The 14100-nt window shown below is 40.9% G+C and overlaps 1 protein-coding gene across 2 annotated transcripts in view; it reads right to left on the reverse strand.

The window, feature by feature from the left end:
• LOC121300357 (potassium voltage-gated channel subfamily D member 3-like) overlaps positions 1 to 14100 on the reverse strand; it is a 56274-nt gene that overhangs the window by 40858 nt on the left and 1316 nt on the right. For both annotated transcript variants that reach the window (XM_041228921.1, XM_041228922.1), the window contains exon 2: positions 12506 to 13685. In XM_041228921.1, coding sequence (XP_041084855.1) covers positions 12506 to 13611 — 1106 coding nt within the window. In that variant the 5' untranslated portion in view covers positions 13612 to 13685. The remainder of the gene's footprint in view (positions 1 to 12505; positions 13686 to 14100) is intronic.

A 14100-nucleotide genomic window follows, 5' to 3' on the forward strand; every position in this document is an offset into this window, starting at 1 on the left:
AGCTTCATTGAACCAGCTATTGTACACAGCATTCAAACTATTAAAACAATACAAATAATAATAATAATAATAATAATAATAATAATAATAATAATAATAATAATAATAATAGCACATTTGTTGACTTTACTAACCCAGATAAACACCAGCTTGAAGGGAAACATGGAGAACTCTTATGCAATGGGATTCACTCCAATTGAGGTTGGTAAAGCAATACAAACAGAAATGTCTTTCCATCAAATAAAAGATGCTTCCAATGAGGTCAGCAGGTACCACTTTGCTCTGCTTTTATTATGGGAGATACGCCCTGGCCAAGCGAGTGATGAATCTGTAGCTGGAACACGACTCTTTTGGGTATTTACTGCACAGGTGCTCACATAAGCTAACCTGCTTTTTTGGAACAGGGGTCTGTTCATATTAAGGAACAATAACTTCCCCTCCATTTAGTGAGCATTTTGCATGTCCCTTACTGTCTGCAATCATTCTTGATGGTACCGGGCTCTGCTACTCCTGTGTTGTATTTATTGTATTTATTGCATTTATATAGTGCATTTCATACAAAAGTATCGCAAAGCACTGTACAGTAGATTGTAAAAAGCATTTACGTTTTCACAGCACCATACATCTGTATAAAGCTCCCCAATCACGTCAGGCACACGCAACTCTACATGTTAGACAGCATGTATTAAATAACGCTGCATAAAAAAAGAGTGTGAAAGTGACATTCAAACTCACTAAGATAAGAAAGCTGTTTTATAAAAGCATATTTTCAGTGTTGACTTAAAAACTATAACAGTCCCAGCTGGGTGTGTTGATTCATTCATGTGTCTCTATGAAGAGCACGTGGGGTTAATTCAGCTTTCATGGATTCAGAGACTGCGGCTGCAACTGCCAACACAGGGTTCAGACTTACAGGCACAAAAGATTTAGCGAAACCTTCCTGACTCCAGAATACAAGCCTTCAATTGCATTCCAGGTGCTTAATTACTCCACCATTATGTCTAATGTGTCTGGGAAAAATCCCAAATGGTTATTAGCCTTGACACAACAAATATCTGTTCAATCTTTGTTGCTTTTTTTTTCTTGCATGAGACAGTAAAAATGAAATCCGAACAGAAACGAGTGTTGTTGGAAAACATGGATTGAGAATTGATTAGCAGTTTGCTACGAATGTGGACTGGCAGAGCTATACTGGTGTTCTTTTCTGAAAAGAGACTAATATTGCAGATAGCAGACTGTTTGTTTCAAATTGCATGTACTGCTAACCACTAATAGAGACGATGCATCTACAAACTGCCCAACAATGACTGCAAGCTAATGAGATAACAATGCTGTGGACTAGAAGGGAACAGGCTCTAAAGACTTCAGAGAGATCAAAAGAGATAATGCCACTGGGATCAAAGGGGTTGCAAGAAGATAACAAAAGGCAGATGTATGGACCTTTTGTCTCCAGGAGTGTGAAGAATGCACTGAGTTCAGAGGTTGTCACACTAGACCACACACACACACACACACACACACACACACACACACACACACAATAAATTAAATTACCTTTGCAATTGGTTAAGTGTCAGAGAAAGGGGAGGTGGACCATCTATACAGAAGGGTATTTAATGTCATGCAAACATTGTAATGTTGAGTATTGTTTGTCCTGTACCTGGGACCAGACTCCCTGCATATTTCAATAAACCTGGCAACTGACTGAAGAAAAGGACTCTGTGCATTTTCTTGAATCTACTTACTCACCATCTATTTTTTGTAAGTTACTTCAAGTGTCATAAACATCAGAATTCATCTTCTTACCAAATCCCAAAAGCAGCGCGAATGAACGACTTTGTTATTGTTAAGGTGAAACGCGTTTTGAAATGCTAATTACTGACACACTTTGACTTCAGTCAGAGATAAAGCTGCACTTTGGAATGCCAGTATAGTTAATGTCTTTAATCTCACATTTTCCACAACAACATGCTGCACCAAAGATGTATCACCTGAGCAGAACCAGCATTAAAAACACAAAAAACACTGGCCATAAACGACGGGGAAAACATTCAAATTGTTCTTCCTCTCATTAATCAACTGCTGAAATGATCATTCCAAATTACTCATCAGGACTATCCATCTATTTGACAAACAGCATGGAGACCAGTGCCTTGATGGGGGAGTTTCAATTATAAATAGAACCCCTCAATCACCATGGCAAATGCCCTTCAGTAAAAAAACTCTAATGAAAATGTAACACATGTTGAAGTGTCTTTATATAAGCCAGCATGGAGCCCGTTCAATTCAGAATTAGCAGGTGAGCAGCTATAGAATGTGCAAAGGCACAATGGCAATGGGGATGGAATCAGCAGCCAGTGTCCTAATGTGGGACAGCTAAAAATGAACAGCACCTTTATTCCCATCAGCCCCTTTGGTAACCTTGTTGTATTCTGTGCTTTTATAGCCTGGTAAAAAAGAAACCTGCATATCCCATTGAGATTAAAGACTGGATCACCTGACTTGGATATACGTTGTACAATGAGTCCATTGGTGCTTTAGTTTTTGTTGCTCGGACTCTTCTGTCTGCCTGTCAAGTCATCCTATCTGTAGGTGTGTATGGGGAGTTATATCGACCATATGAACTTTAAACAAAATAACTTGTTCAGCTCTGAGTAACTTCACAGAAATAACGAAATTAGTATACTAGATTAGTGCAGTGCTGCCGAGTGCAGTTATCATTCCTCTACAGGCCTGCAGGGTAAAAGAGTTCACATCACTTAAACCTAGTACAAAGTTCACCAATGAGTCGCAGATACATTGTTTCTCTGAGTGATTCATCTGAACCTGTTAAATGATTAAAAGTTATCATAGAAATGTTAGGAGTCATAGTTTGTTTGCTTGTTGAGATGCTGTGCTCCGTGTAGCGGGTTATTCATTTGGGTGTGTGAGAATGGGAAAATGGATTTCCAGTGACTGCCTGAGATTTACTCCCAGACCACAGTTCGGGAACATCTGGAGTTTTGCTGCAGCTTTCTTTCCTCTCCCTTAATCCGAAACATGGCAGATGGTTTATCAATAATCCTCAACGTCTCCACCAGCGGAATAAAAAGGACCAGCCTTGTGCCTTGGAAATTCCCAGTACTTACAGGTGGAATATGTGAGATTAACACTTGCTTGCAATGCTCTGCTGTGATTGATATGAACTGTCAACAGCAATACATATCAAGATTGATATAGAGCTTCTTTGCTTTATTTTTGTGAGCTGACATAATTGAATTGATCTGATGATGCTTCAAATCCCCAATGCAATTGTTTTTTACAGATTCGGTAATCAAGGATAACACAGTTCTTAGACACATGGGGTAGCGCATAGTAAGAGCTACACATTCATATCCAGCTAATATTGAGGACTGATTAATATAATAATGAAGCCCACACTGCCACTAAGAAAAATCACTATAATGAAAACCACTATTGCCACCACCAACTGCAGAACGACAGGGTGTGTGGGGGGATGGTATTTCCTGCCCTTTTTACCACACTGGGAACAAACCTAATATCTGGAATCCATCACAGAAATGCATCTGTGCATGCAGTTATTAATAATTCCCTGCCACTGCAGAACTATGGAGTGGAATGTCTGCACTTGATGTTCTTATTAGCGCGTTCTAGTTTTCAACCTGTGCTACATGCACCAGCACTGGTACTTGAGATTCACTGATTCAATGAGAAGACCGGTTAGAATGGGGTGGGTCTCTGTTCCACAACAGCCGTTTAAGATTGCACATAGTTACTGGTACACCTGCTGGAAACACTGGTACGTGAGATGAAAAGGTTGAAAACCAGTTTCCTAGACCTGTATGCAGTTTTGCAGTCTTGACCTGCACACAATCTATCTAATATGCAATCTAATATACAATGACTACATCTTTGCGAGGCCCTTTGTACCTGCAATGACTGCCTGAGTCAGTTTTATGACAGTCCTGTGGGTAAAGGCTTTCCAAGAAAAAGAAATGCTTTCTATGCTTGCCGAGACTTGTAATTGCATGAAAATTAGAATCGCCGTGGTTTCATTTACTATTTTGCAACAAAAATGGAGTGATTATAAGCCAGAGCTATTGCCTGGAATTTCAAAGCTGGACTGTGTCTACTGCTGAAGCAGATAATGTGTTGTCTTCATTATTTCACTGTCTATGAATATCAAGTAGCGGAGAAACTATGGCTGACTGTCCCTTGAAATAATAAGGGTTATTTGCCAAGCGCCGTATAATCAAATGGGAAATCTTTTGCATTGATGTATAGCTGGGAATCTGGAAACTGAACGTATACAGAATCACATGAGTTTCTCTGATAACTGGTAGCTGAGCTGTCTAAAGAGCTTTGTGTTTTCATCATGTAATTTGGGGGAAAATTGTTTGAGATTTGACGGACACAACATAAATTGTTATTAGCTGCGATTCTCAACAATGATTTCTACTCTGCAATTTCTGAAAGCATAGCCTGTAATAATGTCAAATGCAAATCTAATTATGTAAATGCTCATTTATTTAACAGGTTTGTTTAAATAAAGGTTGACTGCTCTGTGGGGAATTTGCCCGGTCATTTTCAGTGTATGTTATTATATATTTAAGTGGACATTATTAGCTGGGGTTTAGATATTGTTAAACTTGATTTGTAATAAATAACATGCACTGAAGCTTTTACTTTCTAAATAAAACAGCAGTCGCAGTGTGTATTAAAAGATTACATTAATAACTCCAACAGTGTGAAGCATTTTTGTCAATAAAAAGTCTTATCGAAACTCCTGAAGAGTTCAGAAAACTATTAATAACATAATTATTATAGTATGTGTCCTTAAAACATACTTTAATAATGTGATCTCAATAACTGCAGCCCAGTTCCTATATAGGAAATCCACTCTGCCAGGAGGCTCATATACTGCAGCGAGGTCTTTGCTGGTCCCCAACACTGCGGTCTCATTTTATCTTGTGAAAGCCGAGTCCAATATCAGCATGAAGCAAATAACAACGACGATCACGGAACAGAAATCTTGAGTCTTCCTCACACCCGCTTTGAAATCTCCTCTCTGGGTTATTTACCAGAGCATAAATAAACTTCAAGGACATTCCCTGTCTGGCTAGCGAATTTACTGAGAGCAACATTAGTCAATGCAAGACATGTTTTCTGAGTCTGTATAGTGATAAGTGGGCCCCGAAAGAATTCAACGTGATTCATTAAGGCCAGCAGTGTCAGGTATGTTTCAACCCCAATGTCCTGTGATGATGTCTACCTAGCATCTGACAAACAGTCAAGGAAGAACCACACCATTGTGAGCTGAGCGTAATCAGTATGCGCTTACGACTGACAAAGAGTTATCGATCTGCAGGGAGATAGTGCTAAATGGCTTTCAAATTACCCAGTTCAAAACAGCCTGTAGCAAAGGGGCCTGGAGCCTATAAATAGTAATTATATATCACGTGGCGTTATAAATAATGAGAAGAATAATATTTCAGAAGAGCTCCCTGGGAGTAAGAATACAATTAGGAGTACTGTCTCAAACCTTCTGGCTGAATATTAGTGCCGATGCATTTTGTGAAGCCTGCACGGTGTTCATTGTTTTGTTTTAACCTGGATTTGGGCAACGCCACTGTGAGTCATCTTTTCAAAGCATTCATTCCAGGCTTGTATTAACTCCTACACACCTTAAGCCAGGTGAGCACATCTGGGATGAACTCGAACAATTCATCATCACTAGCCTACCTTTCTGTGTCAATTGTGTAAAATACGAATCTTCCACGTCTGTGCCACATCCTGTCAATGGCAGATAGGAGCTTCTCTACGAATCATTTGAGTATTTCAGACCAAACAAGGATTCCATATTGTGGCTTTGTGCGCTACGCAATAATTGCAACAGTCCCACAGATCCCCATTTTTCATTATTTTAAGTCACGGCTCTGAAACAATCATAACTCGGTTCAAAAAACAAAACTGGTGGCTTACTTTTAAGTGCCACTAAGGTCGTTATTAATCAGAACAATAAACTGGTGAGGTGAGCTTGGTTTCTTGTTGAAAGAGTGAAAAATGATTGTGGGGATGTCATATGCTTTGTGTTTGGAGGGGATTGGAGTAAAGCTTATTACTGTGTTGTGAAAGTGTCATTTCTATAAACTGCATTATATAATTCGATTCCCCTGCCAGTTGGGTTCATATATAGATCTGCTGAGTGTAGAGCTCTCAGACATACCTTCTCTCTACAGCTGCTACACCAGAGTGTAACCACTAACCTGTCCCCCCTGCAACGCTCTGCCCCAGGGAATGTAAGGAATACCACAGGAGGGGCAGCTCAGTGGACACTGCTGTGGTTAGGGGGGGGCGATATGTTTCAGGGCTGCTTTCAAACAGCGCTTTAAAAAGTCACCAGGACTGAGTCCGAAAATAATGCTAGTGCTGAGAGCGTGCTTACTGAGAACTCCAGCAAACACTACCACTGATGTTAGTGCTGACAGCGTGCTTACTGAGAACTCCAGCAAACACTGCCACTGATGTTAGTGCTGAGAGCGTGCTTACTGAGCACTCCAGCAAACACTGCCACTGATGTTAGTGCTGACAGCATGCTTACTGAGCACTCCAGCAAACACTGCCACTGATGTTAGTGCTGAGAGCGTGCTTACTGAGAACTCTAGCAAACACTGCCACTGATGTTAGTGCTGACAGCGTGCTTACTGAGAACTCCAGCAAACACTGCCACTGATGTTAGTGCTGAGAGCGTGCTTACTGAGCACTCCAGCAAACACTGCCACTGATGTTAGAATTGAGAGCGTGCTTACTGAGAACTCCAGCAAACACTGCCACTGATGTTAGTGCTGACAGCGTGCTTACTGAGCACTCCAGCAAACACTGCCACTGATGTTAGTGCTGAGAGCGTGCTTACTGAGAACTCCAGCAAACACTGCCACTGATGTTAGTGCTGAGAGCGTGCTTACTGAGCACTCCAGCAAACACTGCCACTGATGTTAGTGCTGACAGCGTGCTTACTGAGCACTCCAGCAAACACTGCCACTGATGTTAGTGCTGACAGCATGCTTACTGAGCACTCCAGCAAACACTGCCACTGAAATGACTGCGCATGGCTAATAGTGTGGAAGGGAGTTCGGGAAGCAGACAGCTATTTTGGCACTTTCATCCTTCTTCCCGTTTATTAAGCCTGGACTGCTGTAGAAAATGCTGCACAGTTAAGTTTATTTGAAGTGCTAAATCCCTCACTTTACGTGTCAATAATTCACTAAACACCATCACACTGCTGTTAACTACGCACACTTTTTATGTGCATCCCTGTCTGAGTTAGAAATGACTTTTCTTCTGATTTACTTAGAAAATATCAATGCTTTCCTAGAAAGCGATGGTTTCCAGGCACACAGACTCGTATTATTGGTCTCTCTGTCTTGCCAGTTTGGCATTTATGATCCAGCATCAGGATGCTATTGGCGGCGTCTGTTAAAAAGAGGCACACAGCTGAGTGATTTGTTTGGTTCTATTTTTATTTCCGAAAGATTTTATTTTTTTATTAGATTAGCAGTAATGCATTTTTTAAAACAGAATGGTTTCAAATAGGAGACTGGCTTTTGCACACTTTCCAAAAGACAATTTGAAAACGTATTACGCTTTCAATAAAATGTGAACTCAACTGCAAACCGTTAAATCCCTTCGTCTACTTCTGAAAAGCATTATCCTTAAACCAGCCAGACTGGGTTTATTACCATAATGCTGAGATAAAATGTTGCTGACATCATTATCTAGATAAAATAAAATTATGCACAATTCCACAGGGAGAACAACAAAGTCAATATTGTCAAAACATCCATTTGCAGTATTGAGCGAGTCTACTCCAACCCAATGGTTTAATTCTAATAATAACAGGACCATTATATAATGAACAGGGAGTATTATTTCAGCTACAACAATTATATAACATTCGCCCTTCATAGTTGATTATGGTATAAGCACCCTCTTTAATGGGAATAAATGGTGTTTGAAAGGTCAGGATTGGGTATATGAGTATAGCAGGACTCTGGTGTTTACGGGCGGTTTTTAAAAGGGAAATCAGAGACATTACTGAGAGGAGAAATGTGTTCAGAACTGAAAACAGAACTGCATCAGGAGAGATGTAACTAAGAACAGAAATCTGTCCCACCCCAGAACTGAACACAGAACTGCATCAGGAGAGATGTAACTAAGAACAGAAATCTGTCCCACCCCAGAACTGCATCAGGAGAGATGTAACTAAGAACAGAAATCTGTCCCACCCCAGAACTGAAGAGATGTCACGCGCACACTAAGAGCAGAGACGGGGGGATAACACTGCATTCATAAACCATGCAATGTGATTAGATGAGACAGGCATAATGAGTTATAGATCAGCAAGCACATACAGCTGTGGCCAAAAGTCTTACAATACCTGCTGAATAATGTTATGTTAACATATTGAATTACATACTGCTTTGTAGTTTTCCATATACTTAACAAAAAACTGACAAAAATTGTAAAATATGACATTTCAAAATCTACCTTGAAATACTGTATTACTATTATGTCTTCCGGTAGACTTTTGCGATATCATTTTGTAGTTTCTTTGATTACATGATGTTAAATAAAAGATCTAAACTGTGTTCACATCATTTTTTTTTTAATTATGTCTCAATCCTAAACTCCTAGGTGTTGCAAAACATTTGGCCAGAGCAGAAGCGTGTTTCTGTATGAATCTCAGAACATCCATTATTTCACTTGACCTGTAGATTTTTCAGTGCCATTTCATTTCCAATGAGTTTGACATCCTCACTCAGGATGTCATTCTGCATGGGGAATTCATTTCTTCAGCTCTGATCTCTCTAATGGTATTCAGTGTTACTAGCTTTATTTTTCCATGCAGCTCCAATCATTTTAATTGGAAATGAAGGGGTGAAAGTTTCAGACCATGTTTAATTTCAAGAATGCTTCTTTTCTTGACATCAGGCCTCACAAAGTGCTTGTCATGCAAAGCAATTGCAGTTTGTGACACTTATTCAATGTATCCAATAGGCAGATAATCTCATGGCCCTCTTGTGGCCATGGGCATGACCTATGACCCCTTGACCCCTTGACCCCTTGACTAACAAGCAAATACCCTGCTAGGCAACCTTAATGAATTTTTCACCAACCCATGAATGTGTTTGTAGCAAGCAAACAATCCCATGCATTCTGTACACCATGTGCATCAATGTACTACCTAGGTCTCAAACGGGCTCTTTTGAAAGAAGATTTTAACAAACATGTACTGTATTTCCATTTTACAACATGGTTTCACAGTAGTTAATTCCACCTTCAGTATGTCGGAGGTAATCCCACCCCTGACGCTGTAATCTCTGAAGGTTTATTGAAATGAAAACATATAAAATGATCTTTTTGTATAAACTGGTGTCTATACACTGGTCTGCTTCCTTCTACTTGTTTTAAGTTACAACCACCTCAAATAAAATGAAGAAGTCTAAACAATAAACCTGTCTATGAAACAGTTGCGTTCCATAATCTTTACAAAGCATTTAAAAGAGCCTGGCCCTTAATTCAATACTAAAATCGAACAGGTTTTTAAACAGCAGCCGTGGTGCTTACAAGGTCTTGCTGAGGTTTGATCATCTTGCATTACCTAAGCTAGCCTCTTAACCACAGTACAAAGCAATGTGTGAAGCAGAAACACACCAACATTCCTAAAGGGGCCCCATCCTGCTACCGCAGAATCACTACAGTGCCGAGCAAGTTAAAGCAGTGGAAACAGAAAGATACCACAATAAAATTACACACCATCAGCATAGGCCCCAGCAGGCAAGGGCTGGGTTACCGTGGTTACTGATGCAGCTTACACAAAGCCAGCCTGGGAACACAATCAAAGACAGACAACTGGTTCGATTCTTTGAATAATAACAAAGATGAATTACGATTTCAGAATCCCAAAACTCAAAATTAACCAGAGCTGTATCTGAATGCATAACTGTCTATTAAAAACAAGTCTAATTATTTCAAATGCAGATGAAGAGCTCTGTCTCTCAGTTAATTTGAAGATATTTCCAAAGGTTTGAAGAGCGACTTTTTATAATTTACACTAAATATTCACTTTGTAAAAAATGACTTGTGCTTCTTATAAAAGACAACAGAAGGGAAACAAAAATAATCAGCTGGTTTTAAGGAATCCATTTTAAAAGGAATGTAGCTCGGAGGAAGGGTGCTTGACTGAATGTTAGCTGTGATATTTTATAAAAATGATGCCCTGTATTATTAATTGACCAGTAATTCAGAATGACAGCACGGGATGGATTGCGCTTTCAAATCTTTGGCTTCAGGTAAACCAACATGGTCCTTTTCCACTGGATGCATTATTAAACAGTGCTACAATATTGCAGTGTGTGTCTCAGCACTAATTCTGAGGTATCAGTACAGCCTACTGAGTCACCAACACCACTTTGCAATTCATTCTCTCAATGTGAAAATAACAGATACCTGATCCAAACAAAACATATTAACGCAGCACCTGCTATCCTCAATACCTTGGTCATGAGAGGAGATACCTTTTAGACAGGAACACGATACCTGTGCGCTGCTTTCAATACTACAATCACATCTCATCTGGGCTTTTAATTAAATAGAGATCAATCGCATTCATGTTTAGCTAATCAGCTCCATCAATGACTAGTGATCTGTATGGATCTATGAGCAACCGATCAGAATCGTCATTGAGTTTTGACCAGGTGATTTATCTAAAGTAGTGCTGGGCATTGTGCCTGGTGGTGGAAATGAGAATGTGATTTATAGACAATCACAGAGAAAGCAACACATGGTTACTGCAAAATGAGCAAGTACAGATAATATAGCCACATTTGGTTCAGGATTTTTTTTTGTTTAACCCAGCAAACCTGATCAAAACTCATCAACACCCCCCACATATCCTTTCTTTTTGTTGTCGGGTAAAATGATTATGTCATGTTTTATTGTCATGTTTTAATCAATGAATAAATCTCAAGGCTTCAAGTTCAAGAACAGCAATATATGCACAAGGCCTGGTCCTTGTAATTCAGCACTATGCTGTTTTCTGCTTCCTTGACATTCCTAAATATTTCATGACAATATTACTCCTTTGTTTACTCAGGAGCCCTGCCTTTACAAATGTAATTTATAATCTTAAAAAGCAGACAGCACCACAATAAGGATTTGCCTGTCTTACCAGCTTACAGTCTTCTCTCTGAGTCTGACTTGCAACCACTGCATGCTTAAGCCTGCAATCAATATCCATGAACTGAACCCGCTCCTCCCCCAAACCTTGGTGAAGCCCCACACAAGACCACTGATCCACAACTGTGTCCTGGATCACCTGCAGCACAAACCTTACCTCAACAGTTTTTAGTATCTGCTCTATAAAAACAATATATCAGTGATTTTTATTCTACGCTACTCCTGATAAGAGTGACAAGCATGTTATCAGACCTGATTCACATTGTGTACTACTGGGGACATCTACTCCTCTAACATACTAAACAGAAACGCCAACATTACATTGGTATTCCTAGCACCTGCACAGCTGTACACACCCTCGGCTCATCCTGTCTGCTCACTCCCTCTATCTCAAGTCCTTGCCTTTGGCCAGCGCTGGCCTGGTCGTCCCAAGATGCTGATTAAAAACCTTCAGTGCCAGGCCTTTGGTATTGAACTCTGCATTTGATCCAGTGAAGCTATGCTAAAGCATATCTGGGATTGTTTGCTTTCTAGCTGTGCTGAACATGTCAAGAGCTGTTTAAATGCATGAGATGGATTCCGTGGTCAATAGACAGCTACAGTGAAGCGAGTCACTCACTCCTCGTCAAATACTGCCATCTAACACTACCCTTTATCTAACCCTTGATCTTTCATGCAGCAGTTCTGAACGGTTTAAAAGGTCACTTGAAATTTATTAGCTTGGAAAGGTCAAATGTGCTTCAAGGGTGAACATTTGTGTGTAAAATCAAGATAAGCTGTTTTTATAATAGAACAATGTCTTACACAACAGGAAGGACCACATCACTGCCGTCCTTTTAAAATCATAACCAGTTTCATTAATGTGCTTTGAGATTCCCAGCTTATCATTATAGACACATTGAAAAACTAGTAATAAGAGATGCTCAGTTACAGGCAGAAATGACCTGTATCAATACTGTGATCAGCACCAAAAATACTATCCTAGGGAACAGTGAGCTGATAAGAGTTGTGTGTAATTAGTTGTGATGACACCCCCTCTGCACTGGTGAAGCTGACACCCCCCTCTGCACTGGTAAAGCTGACACCCCCCTCTGCACTGGTGAAGCTGACACCCCCCTCTGCACTGGTGAAGCTGACACCCCCCTCTGCACTGGTGAAGCTTGTGCAATTGTGAAGGGTTGAGAGGGGGGATGGAAACCTTTGTCAGTTTAGAACAATGCTTGTTAATAAAGATAGTGTGGCAAATATCAGAAAGATGAAAGCTTACCCCAAGGTTGTCATGGTAACGATGGTGTACCAGAAGGATGCTGGGATGCTAGTGAACTTGCTGGCTGAGGAGCCTTTTTCAGCATAGAACATCACAGTGGCAAAGATAATGATGGCCATGGTGAGTGAGAAAAGGAGAAAGCCCAGTTCGGAGGCACAGCTCTTCAAGGTATAGCCAAGGATCCGCAGGCCCTGGGAGTGACGGGAGAACTTGAAAATCCGGAACACTCGAAAGACCCTCAGAGTCACAAACGCTCCGCTGACGTCCTCGTTGTTAGTCATGACCAGGCCGATGTAGTAGGGCATAATGGCCACCACGTCTATGATGCTCATTACACTGCGCATGAAGCGATATCGGCTGGGGGCTGCGAAGAGTCTCAAGAGGTACTCCACCGTGAAGATCAGCACGCAGGCCGTGTCCATGCAGAAGAAGGCCACCCCGTACCGCTCGCCACAGGGTAAATCCTTCTGGTTCATCTGATAACTGCAGGGGACTGTCTCTACCACGTTGGTGATCACCGAGATGGCGATGAAGAACCCAGTGACATAGTAGAAGACTAAGGCCATGGTACTGGTGTGCGGGTTCTCAAAAGCTCTCCACATAGTCTCGCGGAAGTTCATATGGGGCAGGTTGCTGTCCTTGTTCTCGTTCTCATTGTCGTCCATTAGCCTCTCTGCGTTCTCTCTCTTGCGGTCCTTGTACTCTTCGTAGCAGCAGTCCCCGATGATCTCTGGAATGATGCCGAAGAAGGAGAGCTCTTCATCGTAGGCTGAAATGCACTCGTATCTGGGGTAGTGCAGCTTGCCTGTCCTGTAAAAGTTTAAGACGCTTCGAAAGATGTCAGGGTCGCGGTCGAAAAAGTACTCCTTGGTTTCCTCGTTGTAAAAGAACTCTTTCTCTGAGCTGCCCAGCAGAGTGTCCGGGTACCTATCCAGGGTGGTCCTCCAGGTCTCAAAGCGACGGCCGCTCACGTTCAGAATGATCAGCTCCTCCTGATGCTTGTTTTTGTCACTAGGGGCCATGGGCATGGGGCAATTGGCCACCGGCATCCAACCAATGGCCGCTGCCCTGGCAAAGGGTAGCCACGCCGCGACACCTCCCGCCATCGTGACTCCAAGTCAGGGCGTGGAGGGGAAATCTACTGCCTTCAGAAACAGCTTGCCTTCAGGTTAAAAAACATCTACAAGAAGATTAAAAGGAGTTACTAATGACGCTAATCGAATTCTTACTGATATACAATAAAGAAGCCTTTTAGGTAGCTGGCTGTAGTTTTATTGAACTGGTATTGGCAGCTTTTTTTGTTTTGTCATTGTTTCAAATAATCTATAATTGATACAAAAATTGATTAACACCAAAAAATAAATGTGGCTTGATTTTTCTTAAAAGTGGCAGTAACTTACAGTCTGTATATAAATATTTGTTTTATTTCTTATGTATTTAGGATATAAGGTTTGCCATCCAGGTTTTAAACACGTTGCTGCACATTATCAGCTCATGCTACTCTTGAGTCTTGTATGGGTTAACATCAGATACACTCGGCTGGCAAGTACAATACACTAATACTACATTACAAAGTCCAATTTGCATGCGCATAA

This window comes from Polyodon spathula, chromosome 25 (genome assembly GCF_017654505.1).
Source record: "Polyodon spathula isolate WHYD16114869_AA chromosome 25, ASM1765450v1, whole genome shotgun sequence".
Classification (NCBI taxonomy): domain Eukaryota; kingdom Metazoa; phylum Chordata; class Actinopteri; order Acipenseriformes; family Polyodontidae; genus Polyodon; species Polyodon spathula.